Genomic DNA, 22,347 nt, shown 5'->3' with positions numbered 1-22,347 from the left:
TATGTGTGAGTCTGACATTAAGAGGCGACCACTCTCACCCATTTGGCTTCTGTACACATGGAACACAAGAGATGAAAGTTGGCAGTGAAAATAAGAACTGAATTCACCACAGTTTTTTCAAGACGGGGAAGTAGCTTCCATTGTTATACTGAAATGGTACCTGAAGTAGCCCTTTGGTTTCCCAGCCAAGGCTTCTCAAATGCTTTTAAGTGTTGCTATTGTATTCCACTGATAGCAATTAAAAGTTAGATACTGTGCTAACAGGTTTCTATTTAGACTGGTTCTTCCTTTGGTGTCCTCTCACAATGTTTCTCTAATCAACTCATCTGCCAAAACAGTGTTGGCACCTTAAATTATCCAACTGACTCTAGTCTAGTCAATCAACTAGTATTTCTCTAAGATACTATAAGAATTGGGGTCTAAGTATCTTTAATAGTTTTATCAGACAGGGAACTATTTTATTTCCATATTACAGATGAGGAACAGAGAAACTAAGACACTTACCCAAGGCCACAAGTCTGTGGCAGAGCAAGGATTTAAACCCAGGTCTTCCAACTCCTCAGCTAGTGTCGTACCCACTGATCATCCTACCTTGTCCATGGGACCCCACTTCTTCATAAAAGAGACATACACTATACATTTCACATGAGATGCTGCGCTGGATTTCCTTGTTTTCTAAAATACTTCAATCCAGACCTGCAATATCCCTCCCACTAATTTAGGCCTAGCAGTGTACCAGCAGACTGATATTCCCTAAGGATTACATACTGTGTACAGAAACCAGTGCAAGCTTGAGAGCGATGAAAGATTAGAGCTTTAAGTCAGATAATCATAAACCACATCTTTGAGGTTTGTGTACAAGCCACAGGTCAAAAGGAGCAAGGCAGCGCCTGAACCAAGTCAGTCAATAGAATATTATTTGGAGCCATTTCCTCCAAAGCAGAGCCTTCATTGGCAGAAGGTTTATGCTATACAGAGGCTTGCACATCCTGTGATGACAAAGTTCTTGGCTCATTTCCAAACAATGCTTTCACACAAGTACATTCAGACTCACCTTTCTCAGAATCTTTTCCTTCTTCATCTTCACCTTCCTAAAATACAAATGTGATTATCAGAAATGGCTATCTGCAACTTTTGTTTGTCTTACACAAAACGAGTGCATGCTAGTTTTACATCTCTTAACCATCCTTCTCCCTCCTGACTTCAGATATCAGGGTTCGCTGTCTAAGGAACACATTTAGCTTGCAGTTTGCAAATAGTACCACACACTGTTGATCTCCAGGTTTTCTCCTCCTTTACCCAGTCAATTTCATAAACTCTCTAATCACATATTTTGAGCTCTTTGGAGCAGGACCTGTCATGCTATGCATCTGTACAGTGCTCCAAATATTCCGTTGGGATCTGCAGATATTACTGCAATACAAAATATGTAAATCCTGCCTAAACTATGCTTTCTACTACGAGGATCCAATTCCCCTTCCTCCCCACCAATCCCACCTCTCTGCAACTGCAAGTTAAGAAGTGGTTCCTACTCACATTGCAGGAAGATTAATTTGGTTTTAATGCTGCTACCCCAACATTCTCAATATTATTTTCATGGCCACTCACCCACTTCCCTCAAGCACTATGATCTTTGCTGTCAATTGCAAGTGTTCAGTTTCACTTACAGCTTTGGAGCCCTCTTTCTCTGCTGCTTCTCCTTCAGTCCCTTCCTCTGAAAAGCACAGCACAAATTGTCACTATACAAAAAATAACAGTTGGCTAGCTCAGCCAAAAACAGTATTAATAACTTTGTCACTAAATTAAATGTGGAAGAGCAATTGTTCAGGAAGTAGTTAGGCTCTGACATTTCAAAAGTATTTTAATAACGTCACATGACTAAGACAATTCATTAGTAGTCACCAGAGTAGTTCTTACCATTCTCTGAGTCAGAGTTGTCAGAGCCATCAGTTTTTGCTGCCTTGCTGTCAGGTTCATCAGCGCTGTCAGTTTGTTTTCTTTTCTTAGCAGTAGGATCCTTCTTGATTTTCTTTTTCTGTGACTAGAAAGGAAAATATCATCAGCCTTTCTGAGACCATCCCCCTGTCAGCAGTAAATAAGTCTGCATTAAGCCTCCTTAAAAAGGCTTTATATTGAACTAAACTACTCTGAAAATGCAGTTATACTTTTGACAGGCAAAGTCAGTTAAGACAGATCAGCTGGAACAATCCTTCACAGCCACCTTCCCCCAGCATATCAGATTAAACGACAAAACTATAGCATGTTTACTTTCCGAGCTTTACAATAAAAGCGTCAAAGTTAAATATTTCAGATGCTAAGACTTCACTATGAATGAATGTGGCCTCTTCGCATAATTTAGAAAGAACACCAATAGGCTAAACAAATAATGCACAGAGGTACGAATTATATTGTGGAAACCAAAGATGGCATTCCAGAGCAGGACGCTGTAGTTTGTTGGGAAGTGAACAGTCTCTATACGAGGTAAAGGGGTGGGAAGTGATTGCACAGGTACTTACTTTAAAATCTGCGTCCCACATTTTCCAGTTTCTCCTCATTCGTTGTTTCATGCCGCCTCCTCCAAAGCGCATGTTTCCAGAGAAACCTCGCATTCCCTGGAACATGCTGAGTTCTGGGATAATGTTGTGGGAGAAGAGGGATGGAAGCCTAGAGGAGCCATGGGGGCCATGGCCCCGCCCCCCCATTGGCTGTGGCAGCTCATTCCATTGTCCGCCCATGTGCCCGGAATATGAAGATGCCATAGGTCTGTTATTTCGACTGTCTCTGGCCCAGTTCTGACCCCGCTGGCCAAAGTTGTCCCGTGCTCTGTTCTGGTACTGGTCCCTGTGGTTCCCATAGAAGCTGTCATAGCAACCTTCATAGGCATTGTCGGTGTCATGTTCAACCTCACTGTAATCATAGCCGGATCTGTATAGATCACGGTCGTTCAGTGAAGACCTTGAGTCGTAGGACTCATATGTATCATACCTGCAAGAGTTGTACAGCAAGCAAGGAATCCAGTCAGTAGCATGTAAGGCACCATATTAGAGCCTGCCAAGAAATGGCAGTAGAGAGGTTAAACAAAAAAAACAACAGAGCTGTTTGTCTCATTTATAGAAAAAAGGCTCAGAGGTTTCCTTCAACATGGGATTTTTTCCCTGTGATACAGAAGGGAATAAATAAAATGTCAAGGAGCAACAGGGATTCAGTTCAATCTTAGTCCATCACTGAAGAACCAAAGCACTGGGAAGCTCACACCAAACTAATCCTCAAATTTCTCTCAAAATTACTGTGTCACACCCTAAAATCTTTTTAAAAAAGAAAAGTTTGCAAGCTGAGCAAAGGTTCCTCAGTTAGCGGTAGCTGTGGATTTTCAACTGTGCAGACATTCAGATTTTCTTATTTAAATGTAATACTTTTACCACCAAACCTCTATTTAACTACACTTAAGTCAGACTGTACAATCTTTATAGTTAAGGACAAATACAGAGCCAGGTAGGCCACAAAGTAGCAGTTCTGATTTTCTTCCCCCACTCAATTGTCAAGAGGAAGCAGTTTGATTTAGGCCCTCTCCACACAAGAAAGCCTGTGTGAATTTAAGCTAACAGTTATACTAGTAAAGCCTCCTCATGTGGATGTTTATTTTGGTAAAAGAGTACTTTTTTTTGGTTGAGCATGTGTCTCTTGAAGTGTTTTACTAAGTTAACTTTCATGACTTAAGACTTATTACTGGTCATTGTTGTTTCCACAAAACCAGCTTTTAACGAGGATGAAACCTGCAGAGGCGTTTGAGACGTAAATTCTGTGTTTTAAAACAGTGCCTCTGTACGCCTTATGCAGTGGCTGACAGACTCAATTTACAGCAAAGAGGACATATCCAAGTTTTAGGGGACAACATGCTACTTTACCATCTGAGCCACAGCATTAGGGAAATCCACACCCAACAGGACAGAACACAAACAGGTTTGAACATTACAAAGGAAACAAGAACACAGAAAGTCAAACACGCACTGACCACTGGGACACAAATCACAGTAATTATGCTTTATAGCAAGGTCTTGAAAGGAAATAATAGCTGAAGGGGAAAGACACACTAACTCCACAGCCACAAAAAGCAAGTCATTCCATCAACTGATATGAGAAGAAGCATCCAGACTACTAAAAATCCTCAGATGGTAAAGCTACATATGCCCATTACAGTAAACCAGAGTTTTCAACTGCAGCAACTGAACAGCCCTTTTTAGGACACACTGCTTTTTAGGAAATGTGACAAAGCTAAACTCTGCTGTTTTCTAAATCACTGATCTTTTGTCCTACTACAGTCACTCTGGATAGTTGATAATCTAGATCTTGCAGGAGAAAAGTTAACAGGGCTGGGTTAGCAGCCAGGTATCATTTATCATGACAGCATGAAGCAGATGTCATCAATTGTGTGATATCTATATTAGGGACATAAAATCCCATTTAATTGGTTAACTGGTTAAATGTAATATTTAAACCACTTAACCGAGCTGCCATAGCTGAGCTGGAACAGACCTTTGTTCACTGCAGCCAGGCTGGAGAGGACCCATGGGCTGGGGTGCACCTGCCATGGACAGCAGAGCAGCCCCTGTCTGCAGTGGTCCTCACGGGAGCTGTTCCAGCCCTTACAAGTTAAACTTTCACATCCCTACTCTGAATTTGTTCCAGCTGTGGTACATTATTAAAAGTTCTCATCTTACAAAATTAGAACCCAAGAGTTTAGTCTATTAAACTGTTCACCTGCTGTCTTGCAGCAGTCCTTTCCACTCCTTACAAGAAAGAGACAGATTCATAGATGAGGCCAGAAAATACCACTGTAATCATCTATGGTCTCATGTATTACAGGCCAAAGAACTTCCCTACTGTATCTTTTAAAAAAAATCCTCTATTTAAATCTCAATTGAAACGTTTTCAGTGATGGTACTTTGGAACAATTTAACAAGGGTTTTGGTGTAAGTACCGTCACTGTTGAATTTTGCACCTCAATTTCCATCTAAATTCATCTAGCTTCAATTTGTTACCTTTGTTTGCTAAATTAAATTACTCAATTATCAAATATTTGTTCTCCAGGATAATTTTTCAAACAAAAACTCTGATGTACTTTATGTGAATGCTTTTAAAACAGAGTACTCCACCAAAATCCATTTGGTGCAAGACTTCAGAGGAGTAATTCCTTAAAACTTTGGGAAGTCTACCATACATTTGTCCTCTACTCCATAAACACAAAACTGTGTTTATGGAGTCAAGTATCAGAGGGGTAGCCGTGTTAGTCTGAATCTGCAAAAGCGACGAGGAGTCCTGTGGCACCTTATAGACTAACTGAAGTGTAGGAGCATAAGCTTTCGTGGGCAAAGACCCACTTCGTCAGATGCATGTAGTGGAAATTTCCAGAGGCAGGAATAAATATGCAGGCCAGGATCAGGCTGGAGATGACCAGGTGGATCCAATCAAGGAGGATGAGGCCCACTTCTAGCAGCTGATCTGGAGGTGTGAATTCCAAGAGAGCAGAAGCTGCTTTTGTAGTTAGCAAGCCATTCACAGTCTTTGTTTAATCCAGAGTTGATTGTGTCAAACTTAAAGATGAACTGTAGCTCAGCAGTTTCTCTTTGAAGTCTGGTCCTGAAGTTTTTTTGCTGCAGGATGGCTACTTTTAGATCTGCAATTGTGTGTCCAGGAAGATTGAAGTGTTCCCCTACAGGTTTTTGTATGTTGCCATTCCTAATATCAGATCACAAATCTGCACTTGAAAGGGAATCCTCTGAACTGGCATTCATGCTAAAATTCGACACCCTCCGCACCGGACTTAACCCCAACTATCTTACACATTACAAAGATAGCTTCCCCAATTATCACCTCAAATACTATTAACTCACAGACATTTCCCCTTCCCCACCTCTAATATCATTAACTCACTGGCATTCACCTTCCTTCCCCCCCCACATCCCCCTTCTGTTCTGTAATGTGATTTGTCCTTTTCATGTGTGTTCATTTTTTTTAAATTGTATCCTTTGGTATATATGGTTGTGACTGTTTTCTTCCATTATTTGATCTGAGGAAGTGGGTCTGGCCCACGAAAGCTCATCATCTAATAAACCATCTTGTTAGTCTTTAAAGTGCTACATTGTCCTGCATTTTGCTTCAGCTACCCCAGACTAACACGGCTACATCTCTACCACTGTTCATCTTTAAGTTTGACACAATCAACTCTCCAGATCAGCTGCTAGAAGTGGGCCTCATCCTCCTTGATTGGATCCACCTGGTCATCTCCAGCCTGATCCTGGCCTGCATATTTATTCCTGCCTCTGGAAATTTCCACTACATGCATCTGACGAAGTGGGTCTTTGCCCACGAAAGCTTATGCTCCTACACTTCAGTTAGTCTATAAGGTGCCACAGGACTCCTCGTCGCTTTTGCAGATTCAGACTAACACGGCTACCCCTCTGATACTTGACTCCATAAACACAGTTAACATAGCACTTTAAGATGTAATGTAGCACTTTAAGATGTAATGACTTTTGAATATTGTAACTAGTAATTACTATTAAATTATACTTTTGGTAAACATATTCCAAGTTCTTGTGATACTATTTTAAAAAAGTTTATTTATTTAGTTTTAAAACTTAGTTAAAACAAAGCAGAGATGCAGCAATAGCTGACTGCCAACAACGAGAACTCACTCAACATATACTTTCATTATTCTTTAAGACCTTCTTACATGATATTTCTCACTACTAACAAACTATGCTTTCATTCTAGAGAAGAGGTTCTGGTTTGCTTACATCACATAGAATCTAGTTTAAGTAATTATGACAATGTCTCTGCCTATTTAATGTTTGGACAATAGCAGACTTAAACTTCAAAGTTCTTGATAAAATAGATGTTTCCCTTACATGGATATAAACATGCTATTGTTCAAATCAATACTTGTACATGAGCAAAATACTCAAATGTAAAAATACTCAAAAATAGATTTTCTGGGATCAATTAGCATTTCATATAGACCTAGAATGTATTGTAAAATATATATTTTTAACAGAAAAACTCATTTTGAAATTTAACACGAGAAATCTTTGTGACACTGCATATAATTCTGAAGGAGAATAATTTCTCTATAAGGAGAAATCCTTATGCACTGTATATAATTCTTATTAAAAACATGGTCAAAACCTCACTTGCTCTTTCCTGGACATCTGTACTATATTTCCAGCCAATAACTCAAAACTGGAACAACAACGTTACTTCTAGAAGAAGAGTCAAGTTAAAAACGAGAAACACAGGCGAATGAATGTTGTGGCAATGCTATGGAAATTAAATACCATCTGTAGGCTCCCAGGAACAGAAGTACAGTAAACTTCCAATAATCCGGCACCTTTACGATGCAGGGGGTGCCGGATTATCAGATATGCCGGACTATCGAAAGGGGGTGCTATGAAGGGTCTAGGGTGGTGTGGGGAGGATGCCACCCCAGACCCTTCATAGCCCCCCTTCCGATAGTCTGGCTCTGCCCCAGGGGTCCCCGATTCAGCCGCTGCTGGTCAGTTTCAGCAGCAGCTAAATCAGACGCCTGCGGCAGAGCAGCTGGGGTGCTGCCAGGTTGGTCTGGTAGCGTTGCTCCTCGGCACTACTGGACCCAACCCGGCAGCACCCCAACTGCTCTGCCCCAGATGTCCCCAAGTCAGCCGCTGCTGAAACTGACCAGTGGTTGACTCTGGGAAGCCCAGGGCAGAGCAGCTCTGCCTCAGGCTTCCCGGAGTCAGTCGCTGGTCAGTTTCAGCAGCGGCTGAATCGGGGACAGCTGGGGTGCTGCCAGGTTGGTCCCGCAGCGCCGAGGGGCAGCGCTATGGGACCTACAGGCAGCATTCCAGCTGCTCTGCCACCAGCTTCCCCGATTCAGCCGCTGGTCAGTTTCAGCAGCGGCTGAATCGGGGAAGCCGGAGCACTTCCGGGTTCCTGATGGTGCTGGACCATCAGGAGTGCTGGACCATCAGATGCCGGACCAATGGAGTTTTACTGTATTAAGGAATCCTTTCTTTATTCATCTCCAGTTTCACTCTGTGAATTTTTTTTCCAAGTTAAACAAATCCTACTACTGCTATAAAAGTTGCATCACAATTCAACTCTCACCAGACTATTAAGACTTCAGCCCTCAAACTGGGAATTTGAAAATATAAACAAAAGAAGGAAAATCCTGCTGATCCAATTCCCTTCATCCACCTGTTCCTCTTGAGAGCCAACGTGTGAAGAAACAATGAGAATCAGGTCAAAAGGAGGGAAAAATGGGAGAGAGAGCAACTTTGATAGTCAACAGAAGTTTAGACTAATGGTTCCCTCAAATAGGGACACTAACCTGTCTAGTATCGAACCTTTTCTTCTTGATCTCTAGACTTACCTGTCTCCACCTGTGCCATAATGTCCTCCTTGCATTGTGTCCATTTCCAGATGAGATACCATATCTAAGCGTTGGTTAATTTTTGCCATAACAGCATCTGCACCCGTAGAAGCACTAGGGTCTGTGTCTGAATTAGGCATTTCCCAAGAATTTGAAGTGGCCATACCATACCCATAATTGCCAGAGTTATCTTGACCATATCCATATCCGTAGCTATAACCCTCATAACCTGAAATGAGAAAGCGTCATTGAGATTTCCAGTCAAGCAGCTGAGTGAATATTTCTATCCAACCACAGACACAGAAGTCCTAAGAGTGCCCCTTCCCCTCAGAAGATGATAGCTTTAGTTTACATTTAGCCCACCCCTCTTACAGTATACCTGCCAAGATGTTAGTGTAACCAACACCGGGACTTGAAGGCCAAAACACACATGAAGGCAGAAGTGACTGGTGAAGGAAGTGGGAGGAGGGCACACATTTCCCTCCCAGCCTAGGCAGGGCCAGGACAATGCCCCTGTGTCCTAGGTCCCACCCCTCCTCCACCTTCTTCCCTCTCCCCCAAGTGATGTGGCTAGCGGGGCCAACACAGCAACAGGGTTCTCCCCCTCTTCCCCGCATTCAGTGGCATTGGCATGGCAAGTGGAGCATCATGGCCCTAGCTCACTTTGCTCCCCCAGCCACACTGCACCGTTTCCCGTGGGGGGATACAGGGCAGTCCCACCCTTCCACCAGGTGAATCTGCTGGAGGAATGCAGCGAGCTGGAGCCATTGCTCCACTTGCCCCGCTGCTGCCAGTGACTGTGGGGCAGGGGTGAGTGGGAAGGAGAGCCCTGCTACAGGAAACCAGACTTTCCTGCTAGGCTCCCCACCTGCTGTTGGCTGGTCCCTACCCCTCCCACCCATGGCATGGGGGGCATGCGCCCCATCATGTCTCTCCTATGCGTTGCCTATGCATGGAGAAAACTTAAAATAAAATCCCAGCTGTCTATAATCTGCCCCAACTAATATTTAACCCTCAGTTTTCATTCTTGCTTTCATTCGTGGATAAGGGCTCTGCATTTGTTACACTGCAGCTTGCTTCCATGGTAATCCACTTGTCTAATAAAAGCAGATTCCAGAGAGAACATGGTCCAGTCACCCTCAGAAAGAAAAGCAAGCATGGCATGGACATTTAGGTATGTGTAAAGAATGCAGGTTGCATGAGAAGATAATACAAGGTAACATATTTAGGACACGCTTCGTTTAGTTCAAAGTGGGTCCATCTCTATGTCAGTTTGACATGAAGTTGTACTGTATATCCATATCCAGTTATGTTTGACTTCATAACCAAATAAAGACAAAGTAAAATTCATGCCTTTAAGCTAGATAGTTCATATTATAACTGTAGTGATTTGTTTGAACTGGATAATATCACTGTATCTGGGGTCCAGTCTTCTAGAGATCCACAGAAATTTGTGCAATTCTAAATATGGATAACAACCCCATATTAATTTTGAACAGCACCCATACAGTTCAAGGCACTTGTTCCTTCTTCTGCCCACACATAAGTGAGGGAAATGGCCTGCTCAGTTCTGCTATCTCAGGGGTGAGGAAGTATAGCTTCTTCAGATGCAACATGTCAAGCTACTTACAGAGCAGATAAGGGACAGAAAACTAACTAAAATGGCACCAATATTCTATGCTGTTTCCCCCACTTCTAACTTCCTAAGGTTTGTTTAGTTTGCCCATCAGCATATCCTATTACCAACCCTGTAGATCTAGGATACTTAGTATCATATAAACTAACGGCATTTTGCTAATCTGCTTTTATGAATCAAAAAGGTATTGTGAACAAACAGTGATTCAGTAAGTGAAACAGACAATATTGCAAGATGTACTATATTCTAATGTCTTTTGTAGTTTAACAATATGTAATAGCTCTCGAACAGGGCCGCTTAACATGCGGCCTGCGGCCCATTTGTTTGCGGCCCACGGAGCTCAACAAGCGGCCTACAAGTGGGATTCTTTGAACATGGCCTCTGGGAACACACTCCACAGCGGTGAGGCGTCTCTTAGGAGGGGTGAGCACTGAAAGATGCAAGTGGATGAGCTGGCTGGAACAGACGGGTACAGGGTGTCAGTGTTTCTAGCCCTCAAGGAGGAGGTGCTGGGAGCACCAGGACAACGTGCGAAGTGCTGGATGCTTAGCCTTGTGGGCAGAACCTGAGAGGTGCTGACTGACTCACACTGGCCATGCCTGGGTCCAGCGCCATGGCCAGGCAGTCCTGCCTCCATCCTGCATGGAGCAACGGTTTCCCATGTGAGGACATTAGCCCTGCTGGGAATCCAGGACAAGGCTCCTGGGCACCTGTCCTTTTTTGCCCCTCATGTCTGGCCTAACTTGCCCAGCTCTCTGGCTTGGAAACTTTTCTTTTTACAGTAAAAACACTCCAAGAAATGCATAACCTGAAGTATACCATTAATTTTTTTAAAAAGAAGCATTAAAAATGGCAACAAATTGTTGGATGAACACAGGGTTTTCAATCCTGTTTGGGAGATGGAATTTGCTTTTGCAGAGATAAATGGAAAACCAATGTGTATCTTTGCATTAAAGAAAACAAACTTGCTACACCACCATGAATCTTTAAGCTATTTGCATACTTAGTTGCAGCCTTTGGCATGTGCTGTGAGTATAATCGTGGTCCCCAGAGCTTCCAAAGTTGAGTAGCCCTGCTCTAGGAGATAGCATGAGCTAGTGCAGTGTATCTCAACCAGTGGCATGTGTACCCTCAGGGATACTTGAGAGAAGTCTGGGGGGTACATCAACTGAAATTTGGAGAAAACTGAATTTTTGTTTTAAGTTTTACAGGGCTTTATTATTTTTGTACTTTTTACACCCAAAAAGTCATCACCTGCCCAGCTATGATTAAGTTGTTTAAACAAATGTGTTGCAATGGTAGAAAAAAATTGTGTGTGTCTGAAAACTGTAGGTACTGGGGGTACTTATAATGTTTTTAAGCAGGTACTTTATTAAAAAAAGGTTGAGAAACACTAGTGGACAGAGCACTTACCTTGGTGTCAGGATACCTCAGTTCTAGTCCTGATATACCATTTACCTGAAACGTATTGGACAATTAACTTAATCTCTCACTTTCCCTCTATCTTGTCTAGGGATGTTAAATTTTAATTAATCAGCTAATCGAATAGTGGATGGAATTTCCATTAATGGAATTTCCACCAACTACTTGATTAGCAAGCACCCCCCTTATCGACTATTCTGCACCGCCTCTCCCTTCGAAACTTACAGGAGCCGCAGTCAGCTCCTGTACACTTCCAAGGGAGAGGCCCAACAGGTTCCTACTGCCTCTCTCCCTTTGAGTGAGCAAATCCTGTACATTTTAAAGGGAGAGAGGCAGCAGGAACCCATGCCAGTGGGGACCAAAGCAGTCCCTGCTAGCACAGGTTCACCTCTGTGCCTCTTCCTTTGAAATGTACAAGAGCCGAACTCAAAGCTAACCCCATTCTGCAGTTTCCTGACTAATCGTTGGCAATTCCAACAATTACTTGATTAGCTGATTACCTGCAATTTAACATCTCTAGTCTGAACAGAGTGAGCCCAGCCCCTGGAAAAAGACAAATATTATGCACGATGGCCTGTTTCAAGTCTGGGTCTAAATGCAGACACACTGCCATTTGTGTGAATAAGAAAGTAAGACAGAGAATATCTTATTGCCTCTATATAAAGTCATGGTACACCCACATCTTGAACACTGAGTACAGATGTGGTCACCTCATATTTAAAAAAAAAAATTGGCATTGGAAAAGATTCAGAAAAGGGCAACAAAAATGATTAGCGATAGAAATGTAGCCGTGTTAGTCTGGTGTAGCTGAAACAAAAAACAGGACTATATAGCACTTTAAAGACTAACAAGATGGTTTTTTAGGTAATGAGCTTTAGTGGGCCAGATCCACTTCCTCAGCTCAAATAGTGGAAGAAAATTGTCACAACCATATATACCAAAGGATACAATTAAAAAAAATGAACACATATGAAAAGGACAAATCAAATTTCAGAACAGAAGGGGGATGGGAGGGGAAGGTAAATGTCTGTGAGCTAATGATATTAGAAGTGATAATTGGGGAAGCTATCTTTGTAATGGGTAAGATAATTAGAGTCTTTATTCAAACTTAGGCGTAAAGTGTCAAATTTAAGCATGAATGACAGTTCAGAGGATTCTCTTTCAAGTGTAGTTTTAAAAGGCCTTTGAAGCAGGATGCAGGTAATCAAGTTGTTGAGACAATGTCCTTTCTGGTTGAAATGGCAAGAAACTGTTTTTTCTTTGTGATCCTGTCTAATATCTGTTTTGTGGGCATTGATCCTTTGGCGAAGTGTCTGAGAAGTTTGTCCAATGTACATAGCAGACGGACACTTTCGGCACGATAGCAAATTATATTTCTGGATGCGCAGGAATATGTGTTCTTGATCTTATAACTCACTTGGTTAGGTCCAATAATGGTATCAGCAGAGTGAATATGTGGACAAAGCTGGTAACGGGGTTTGTTGCAAGGGATGGTACCAGGGTTTGTATTAGTGTGGTATGTCCTGTGGTTGTTGGTAAGAATCATCTTGAGGTTAGGTGGTTGTCTATAGGAGACTATGGGTCTGTCTCCCAGAGCCTCTTGGAATTTAGTATCCTGTTCCAGTATAGGCTGTAGTTTATTGATAATGTATTGGACAGGTTTAAGGTGGGGGCAGTAGGTGATGACAAGTGGTGTTCATTGTTGGTTTTCCTGGGTCTGTCTTGAAGTAGATGGTTTCTAGGTATTCATCTGGCTCTTTCAATTTGCTTTTTTATTTCTCTGGGTGGGTAGTTGAGGTTTATAAATGCTTGGTAGAGATCCTGAAGTTTCTGGTCTCTGTCAGTGGGATTAGAGCAGATGCAGTTGCATCGAAGGGCTTGGCTATAGATGATGGATCATGTGGTGTGTTCTGGATGGGAGCTGGAAGCATGTAGGTAACTGTATGAGTCAGTGGGTTTTCTGTAGAGAGTGGTGTCTCTCTGTTCCCATAACATAAGAACTAGGGGTCACCAAATAAAATTAATAGGTAGCAGGTTTAAAACAAACAAAAGGAAGTTTTTCTTCATACAGCACGCAAACAACCTGTGGAACTCCTTGCCAGAGGATGTTGCAAAGACTAGGACTTTAACACAGTTAAAAAAAGAGCTGGATAAATTCATGGAGGTTAGGTCCATGAATGGCTATTAGCCATGTGTCCCTAACCTCTGATTCTCTGGAAATGGATGACAGGAGAGGGATCACATGATTACCTGCTGTGTTCACTCCCACGGGGGCATCTGGCATTGGCCACTGCCAGCAGACAGGACACTGGGCTAGATGGACCTTTGATCTGACCCAATATGACTGTTCTTGTGTGTCTTCCTGGCACCAAAATTGAATTCAGTCTTCTAGCACGCTATGATAGCACTTTAATCTTTAATGCCATTTCACAGAGAAATTATATCAGACAAAAAGACTGAAGGAAAACAGCACAGTTTGTATCCACTGTCGAACTTCTGGGATCTGGTTTTGTTCCTGCACTAGAGTTGACTGCAATAGTTATGTGCAATGTTGACAAACAGAATTGCATGTGACCTACAAGGATATTATTTAGACATGGGGGAACAGATTCAAGCTGTGAAAATGTGCTCTTTTTTCCAACTACATTAAATTATGTTGGTTTATGATGATGTATTAAGATTTTACTATACTTGCCTCTGTTTGTGCCAGAATTCCAGTTGCCATAACCTAGAAAAAGACCAAAAAGTGGTCAAAACCCAAATTATATGGTAATACTAGCAATTCTAGCTAGAATGTAAGGAGAATCTTATACCAAGGCCTGGTCATCACCAGCACCCAAATAAGCTGGAGCATATCACGCTGGATACATCCTCCTAAACAGAGATGAGAGTTTGACATACCGATATATTACTCCAAGGGAATTTTCACCACAGTGCATGTCCCCGGCAAATAATGATGGAAGGGGGAAGCAAAGAAAAGTTGCAAGAGCACGCATGTGCCCCTCCTACAGGCATGTGATATCCAGCGCCTAAAACAGCCAGCAGAGAAATCACTAGGAGAGGGGAGGGCCTCCCACTGGCATAGTTTAGGGAGGACAGGGACACTACCCCCCACAGGTGTGGCAGCAGGTGGGAAGGGACACATGCTACTGCCTCCATTTCTGTGAGCACAGAGCTGTCTGGATGAAGGAGAGCGCCACCTAGGGCTACCTGATTTCGCAGCTGGATATCGCCTCCTAATGCCAGTCATTTCCCTCTTCTGTGACTGGGAGCCATACACTATTCTATACAACTATAAATGCCAGCCATGGGGAAGAAGCGGGGGAGGGGGAGAGAAGAGACAGGATGTGGGAATGAGGGGAAGGGAAGAGACAGTAGAGAAAGGGATGGGGAAAGAAATTCCAGTGATGGTAGCAGCAGCGAGGGTTCCCCTATTAAGCAGGCCTGTTGAACCCCCACCTTGACAAACACATCTTCTGCACCTGGACCACCATTATGAGCCATCTGCACCTAGACCCCAAACTGAGCCTCAACCAGATGCACTCACACCCTACCCCAGCAAGCCCCACTGCTAGACTCCTGCACTGAATTCCATCTCCCCTATCTGGACCATCTCGCAGAATCCAATTGCCCTGCACCTGGAACCTCCTTTGTGTATCCAAATGCCCCACTGAGCTTCCCTCACCCAGAGTGCTCCACACAGAACCCTCTTCCTTCCCACCATCTGGATCCATGCACACTAATTCCTTCACACTTGGACCTTCTACTCCTCTGCTGATGTGCCGAGTGCAGAGGGGCAAGGCCCCAAGGTGTTTGAGGCAGTTCTGGCCCTTGTGCTATGTCAGTCAGGTACAGCCTCACTGCTGAGTCCCTGTTCCAGGGGAGGGAGGTCCTACATAACAACAAGAAGTAGGAAAAATGCTCTAATTTTCTTACTCATTAGTTTCTATACAATGCTATTGTAATCAAAGCTCAAGTTTCTAGCACTTGTGACTGCAAAGATACCCTTCCAACTGGGAACTGGGGAGTTTTGTCTTTCAAAATCTACAGACGGATGCTGATTGGAATGAGATCTATTATTCGCCCCAGGCCAAGATCACAGCTTCACCTTGGACTGGAAGGGAAGGAATCACACTCTAGCAACTTGTTTTGTATTTGTTAATCCAGTCTTATCTTGTACCCTCATTAGAGGTTTGTTTACAGTATTTTACAAGGACAGAGACATCAAAAAGAAACTATTGATTTGGATTAGATGAAGACTGGTGAATTAAGTGCAAGAAACCCCCAATTTCTACCAGCACCCCTGGTCTCACTATATCTCCTACCACACACTTGTGTGTGCAAGCAATTGCAGCACCATAGCCTTCCCCATAGCATTCCAGCTCTGTGTTAGCAACTGGAAATTTCTGGCATCCAATTCCTAAAGTCATAATTCCAGTTAGTTACCAAAAGTCAACCAATTCCTTGTGTCATGCCACATTTATCTAGCTTGAAAGTCAGCACACATTCTTCCAGAGATGAGCTATTTGAAATAAAAAAACTAATCTGAACATGTATTAATTGCACTGTTGAACAATAAGAAATTAATTTTTGGATGTTTTCTACTTTTTAAAATTTATTATTCTACAACACAGAATACAAAGTGTACAATGTTCACTTTATTACAGATATTTGCATTGTAAAAAAAACAGTGTTTTCAATTCCAGTGTTTTCAATTTCAAATACTGTAGTTAAATTTTCTAGTGTAGAATTATGTATAAAAATAACTGCATTCAAAAACAAAACAACATAGAGCCTATATGTCCACCTAGTCCTCCTCCTTGTTCGTCCAATCACTCAGACAAACAAGTGCGTTCACATTTGTGGAAGATAATGCTGCCCATTTCCTGTTTACAGTGTCACCTGAAAGTCTAAACAAACATTCACGAGGTATTGTTGTAGCCAGCACCACAAGGTATTTATATGCCAGATGTTCTAAAGATGCACATGTCCCTTCATGCTTCAGCCACAATTCCAAAGGATGTGTCCATGCTGATGACAGGTTCCGCTCAATAATGATCCAAAGCAGTACAGATTGATGTTGATTTTAATCACCTGGGGCTACATCCACGCTACAACAGAAAGTCGACATTTTAAAGTAGATGGCAGCACTATTTCCCAAAAAAGTAAACAAACATGATTGTTTTAGCAATTCTAGCTAGAATGTAAGGAGAATCTTATACCAAGGCCTGGTCATCAGCAGCACCCAACAAGTAGGACTGATTGGACATGTAGGCACTAAAATTTTACATTGTTTTGTTTTTGTGTACAATTATGCAACAACAAAAATCTACATTTATAAGTTGTCCTTTCTTGATCAAGAGAATGTACTACATAGGGATGTTACATTTTGATTAATCAACTAATCAAGTGGTCAATGGAATTTCGATTAGTCAATAAGATGTTGGGTGGGGCACTCGCTATCCCGGCTGCACCTCTTCCTTTGAAATGTGGTAAGAGCTACCTAGCTCTTCTTTTAAAAAGCAGAGGCTCAGCATCTGGGACCAGACGTGAGCCAGGAATCAGCTGATTCCCGACATGCGCATCTCTCGCTGCACCTTTGCCTCTACTGGCCCCCCGCAGAGACGGTGCTGGAGGGAACCATCTTTTAAGCCAGCTCCCCCCAGCACCGGATCCTGGTCCTCCCTTGCTGCTTATCAGGTAGTCAACAACTCAGCTAGCCACTTATATTTTTATTACAAGTGTTTGCACTGTAAAATAGAGATGTAAGAGTGAGCACTGAACACTTTGTATTCTGTGTTGTAACTGAAATCAATATATTTGAAAATGTAGGAAAAACACCCCAAAATGTAATACATTTCAATTGGTATTCTATTGTTTAATTGCCATTAAAGCTGCAAATAATCGCAATTAATGTCAGGAGTTAACTGCAATCAATAGCCCTAATAAAATATATATACATATATTGAGCCACTACCATTTCTCCTCTTCCTCCCCCCCCCCCCCCCCCCCGAAGAAGTAATCCTATAATCCATGCAAGCATTAATACTCAGCACTTCAGAATGCAGGATCTATGCAAATTTGCACATGGCTGACACCACACTGAGCTTTTCGCAACAGAATCCAAACTGCAAGTGCCATGAGGAATCTGAGCCTTTAACATAGATCTCAGATGAAAGTTTCAAAATTCCACAATGAAATCAGACAACCTCAAGTAACACATTTTTGTTCAAGTTGCAGATCTATTAGTAGAATTTACTAGATTCTTAAAAATTGCAAATAACTTTGCTCTTAATATTTGTAATAAACTACAAGATGGCAACCAAAGAATATATCCTGAAAAACTTCAACTTTTCAGAGAGTACAGGAGGCCCCCGACTTGCGATCACCTGAGTTCTGACCCCCATACTTGGAACCATTTTTGTAAGTGCAGGAGGGGCTGAAAACCCCCAACTTGCATCCTCGGCCCGCATTTACAACAGCGACAGCGCTTATCATAAATGAGAGTTTGAGTTATGACGTCCCCAACTTGTGATGCTTCCCCCGGAACCAATCATGTCGCAAGTCGGGGGCCTCCTGTAGTTATTAACAGTACACAATCATGCTGGAAGGGCATAACAAGTGGGGTTCCGCAGGGGTCTGTTTTGGGACCGGGTCTGTTTTGGGACCGGGTCTGTTCAATATCTTCATCAACGATTTAGACGTTGGCATAGAGAGTACGCTTATTAAGTTTGCAGATACCACCATGCTGGGAGGGGTTGCAACTGCTTTGGAGGATAGGGTCATAATTCAAAATGATCTGGACAAACTGGAGAAATGGTTTGAGGTAAATAGGATGAAGGACAAATGCAAAGTGCTCCACTTAGGAAGGAACAATTAGTTCCACACATACAGAATGGGAAGCGACTGTCTAAGAAGGAGTACTGCCGAAAGGAATCTAGGGGGTTCATAGTGGATCACAAGCTAAATGAGTCAACAGTGTGATGCTGTTGCAAAACAAGCAAACATGATTCTGGGCAGCATTAACAGGAGTGTTGTGAGCAAGGCACAAGAATTCATTCTTCTGCTCTACTCTGCACCGATTAGGCCACAATTGGAATATTGTGTCCAGTTCTGGGCAACACATTTCGAGAAAGATGTGCAAAAATTGGAGACGGTCCAGAAAAGAGCAACAAAAATGATTAAAGGTCTAGGAAATATGACCTATGAGGAAAGACTGAAAGAACTGGGCTTGTTTAGTTAGAAAATGAAAAGATTGAGAGTGGACATGATAGCGGTTTTCAAGTACCTAAAAGAGTGTTACAAGGAGGAGGGAGAAAAATTGTTCTCCTTGGCCTCTGAGTATAGGACAAAAAGCAACGGGCAAGGGGGGTTTAGGTTGAACATTAGGAAAAACTTCTTAACTATCAGGGTGGTTAAACATAGGAATAAATTGCCTAGGGAGGTTGTGGAATTTCCATCTCTGGAGATATTTAAGAACGAGTTAGACAGACATCTATCAGGGATGACAGACAGTGTTTGGTCCTGCCATGAGGGCAAGGGACTGGACTCAATGCCCTCTCAAGGTCCCCTCCAGTTCTAGTGTTCTATGATTCTTTTAACTTTAGAGATGCATGCTTCACATCAATTTTACCCTATTTCTAGTTGGAAGCACAAAAACGAAGACTTTCCCTACAAACTGTGTAACAGACTAGAAAAAATCTATAGTTTCTTTCAGTTTACACTACATCAAAGCTCTTCACCATACTGCTTAATAGTGATTTTCAACTTTTATCCATTGATGCCTCCCTGACCAACCCTTTCTTCTATAATGCCACATTCCAAAACCTTGAGTGCTGTTTCAGCAACAAAAAGAGCAAGTTAGTTTGCTTTTTCTACTTCTTTACATATGGTGGGAGGACACTCAGAGCCACCAAGGCAGGTGAACCCCCAATTTAAGTGTGGGTTGCAGAGACTCCCTCAAATAGAGATGGATGTGGGGGTGGCATTCCGAAAACTAATGAGGGGAGAAAGGGACGGATATAATGACCTGGAAGTGCTTAGTGAGTTTGACATACAGCAGCAACAAGTTCTAAGATCCTCTCGTTATGTTATGTATGACTGAAGTCAGTTTTCACAGTCATTGCATGTCAACTCCATCATTTAGTATTTAAAAATACATCAAGCAAAAATTGTTCATAACATTTCTATAAGTACGACTTTCCCCTATGAGCAAGGTTTGACAAGTGGCGGTGAGCCCCACTCGCCAGCCGCGTGATTTGGCACGCTGTGCATGCGCTGATCGCACTGCAGCACCATGCCAGGCTAAAATCTACTCGCCACGGGCGAGTAGATTACCCTAATTGTCGAGCCCTGCCTATGAGTCAGTGTCAATAAATCTACTAACTGGAGCAATTTGTATTGATAAGATCCATCACAACCATAACAAATGGAAACACCTTTTACATTTAACCTTATCTGTAGGAAATTCTAGTTCTATGACCTGATGGTTGAGAATCACTGATATACATGCACAACAAGGAACAGGCTGCCACCTTAGGGAAGAAAGGGAGCAATACTGTGCCCAGTTATCACAGTGCACAACTGGGAAATGGGATGTCTTAGTGAGAGATTTTACCACTGATCAAAATGAACCCCTTATATTTAGGCACAAAGGTGTCAAGTAATGTAGGAATTACAAACTTGATTATAATGTTAATTTGTCCAAATTGCAGTACGGTATTACTGTGTTACACTCTCTATATCAGTCTCTCTCAACCAGTGGTCCGAGTATCAGTACTTGAGAAAAGTCTGGGCGGTACATCAACACAACGGACATTTGGAGAAAACTGAATTTTTGTTTTAAATTTTACAGGGCTTTATTATTTTTGTACTTTTTACACCCAAAAATGTCATCATCTGCCTAGCTTCGATTAAGTTATTTAAACAAATGTGTTACAATGGTAGAAAAAAATTGTGTGTGTCTGAAAACTGTAGATACTGGGGGTACTTTTTTTTTTTAAAAGGGGTACTTCATAAAAAAAGTTGAGAAACACTGCTCTGTATCACTAATGTTAGTACTTTCCCTGTCTTCCTCCTCACCCCATTTTATTTAATGCAAAATGTAACCTAGCACCTAATGGCAGTTATTGCAATCACACTGAGGAAGAAAAATCTCAAACCTGCAGCAAAAAGCAGCAACGTTACAAATTCTGAGCTCCCAGCCTAATCCTGATACACTGCACAGGAGACTACTTCAACTAAACAAGCTTTTCTTTTGTTTCAACAGAGGGTAGGGGAAGCTGGGACTGATGCTTCCTCTCATATGCAGAATCCCATATGCCTTGTCACCCTGAGAATAAATCTCATCTCCTGAGCTCATCAGTTGAGAAAAGTAGGGAGAAGGAAAGGGAAGAATCTGTGCCAACCTGCTTATTATTACAATCCCGCTCTTCAGTCAGAGATATTGGTGTTATCTTCTCCTTGCTTATTACACGTCCCCCCAAAGCCCATGCAATGGTGGGAGGTGGAAAGGGCAGATGATGGTGAATGTATGTGAGGAAGCCAGGTACATTTCTTCCAGCATTACCAAGATGATGCAGTGACAGTAAGATAAGGGTACAATCTTTCCACCTGTACCTCACCGTCTGTATAACTCACAACTGACAGAGGGAGACCATTTCCAGTGCTTCATTACACAAATACTGACACCAGTTCTGCACATAGGAGGAAATCATGTCAGCACCTCCTCCAATTATTATACCCACTCACTAACAGCCCGTGCAAAGAGAGTGGGTGTGTAAACAACAGCAGCACTACCCTCCCCGCTGTATAGCCACCCGTATGGCCAAAGCCCATGCGACGCCAGGTGATGGGTGATGTCCGCGGGGGTGTCCCCAGGCATTGCTGCTGTCTGGTGCGTGGTGAATACCAGCTCTCCACACAGCCCTACACAACAGGTCGGGCCCCCACACCGTGTGCAGCAGGGGATCGGGCTGACACCCTGCGGGCCATGCACCAGAGGACTGGAACCGGGACCAGAGCGCATCAAGGCAGGGTCGCCCCCGGCCCCGAGCTGGGGGGGCTCGGTGGCATGTCTGTGTCAGTACCGGCCGGGCTCCCCCGCAGCCACAGGAGCGCTGCGCGGCCGGCCTCTGGCCACGCCCCACGGCTCCCGGGGGGGAGCGGAGCTCAGAGCAGGCCGGGACGGGAGGAGCGGGCAGCCGCCATCTTGCGCCCGGCCGCGGCTCACCTGAGTAGCTCATGACAACGGCTGCACCTCACCGCGAGCCCGCGCCTGCCTCCTGCAACAGACGGTAACGGCAGCTCTCCGGCCCCGCCTCCCGACCGCATTGGACGCGCTGCTCCGCCCACCTGCACGTCATTGGCGGCCGGGCCAGCCACGTCCCTCCTCGCTCCCGTCCCCCAGTGCTGGGTTCCCGTTAGATGAAAGACGTCAATCAAAATCACTCTTACTTTCCATAGGCTCGATGAATGTCAATCAAGAGCATTCCGCACCCTAAAGGCAGGCATTGACGTCAATCGAAAAGATTGTAACAGCTCATTGGTCAAGATATTTGTCAGTCATTCAACGCAGAAGCCAGGCTGGGGAGATTGGCTCCGACAACTGTCGATCAAGAGGCAGGGCACAGGCGCTATCCTGCTCTCCGCCTTGGTTTGGATGGCAGGCAGGCCGGCACGGCGCCGTCGTAGGGCGGGGACCCAAGGCAGCCTGGCTACGGTGGCTCCGCGGGGACATGGGGCAGGCCAGCTGTCAAGTCCCCTCTCCTCCACCAGTCGTTTATGGGCCTGCAAACCCGGCTCCGGCTCCGCTTCCCTGCCCCCGGGGCGAACGTGGCTGGTCCCGAGCCTTGCTGCCCTTGTGCGCCCTCCTGCCCGGAGG

The 22,347-nt window shown here is 43.5% G+C and overlaps 1 protein-coding gene across 3 annotated transcripts in view; it reads right to left on the bottom strand.

Annotated features, from left to right (window-relative positions):
• The window catches only part of AKAP8L (A-kinase anchoring protein 8 like), a 45,170-nt gene extending 23,329 nt beyond the window's left edge, over positions 1-21,841 (bottom strand). The window contains exons 1-7 of one of the 3 annotated variants that reach the window (XR_012896639.1): positions 21,697-21,841; positions 14,161-14,193; positions 8,408-8,636; positions 2,517-2,985; positions 1,918-2,041; positions 1,668-1,714; positions 1,055-1,091 (exon numbers count right to left, since the gene is read on the bottom strand). Coding sequence is in view for 2 of the 3 variants with exons in the window: in XM_075902143.1 (XP_075758258.1) it covers positions 1,055-1,091; positions 1,668-1,714; positions 1,918-2,041; positions 2,517-2,985; positions 8,408-8,636; positions 14,161-14,193; positions 21,697-21,709 (952 nt within the window). In the remaining variant the exon portion in view is untranslated. The remainder of the gene's footprint in view (positions 1-1,054; positions 1,092-1,667; positions 1,715-1,917; positions 2,042-2,516; positions 2,986-8,407; positions 8,637-14,160; positions 14,194-21,696) is intronic. The other 2 variants (XM_075902143.1, XM_075902144.1) reach the window with 2 other exon arrangements.
• Positions 21,842-22,347: the final 506 nt, after the last annotated feature.

The sequence above is a fragment of the Pelodiscus sinensis genome, chromosome 19 (assembly GCF_049634645.1).
Source record: "Pelodiscus sinensis isolate JC-2024 chromosome 19, ASM4963464v1, whole genome shotgun sequence".
NCBI classification, from domain to species: Eukaryota; Metazoa; Chordata; order Testudines; family Trionychidae; genus Pelodiscus; species Pelodiscus sinensis.
The sequence above is the reverse complement of the archived record's forward strand: the minus strand, read 5'-3'. Positions and strand labels throughout refer to the sequence as shown.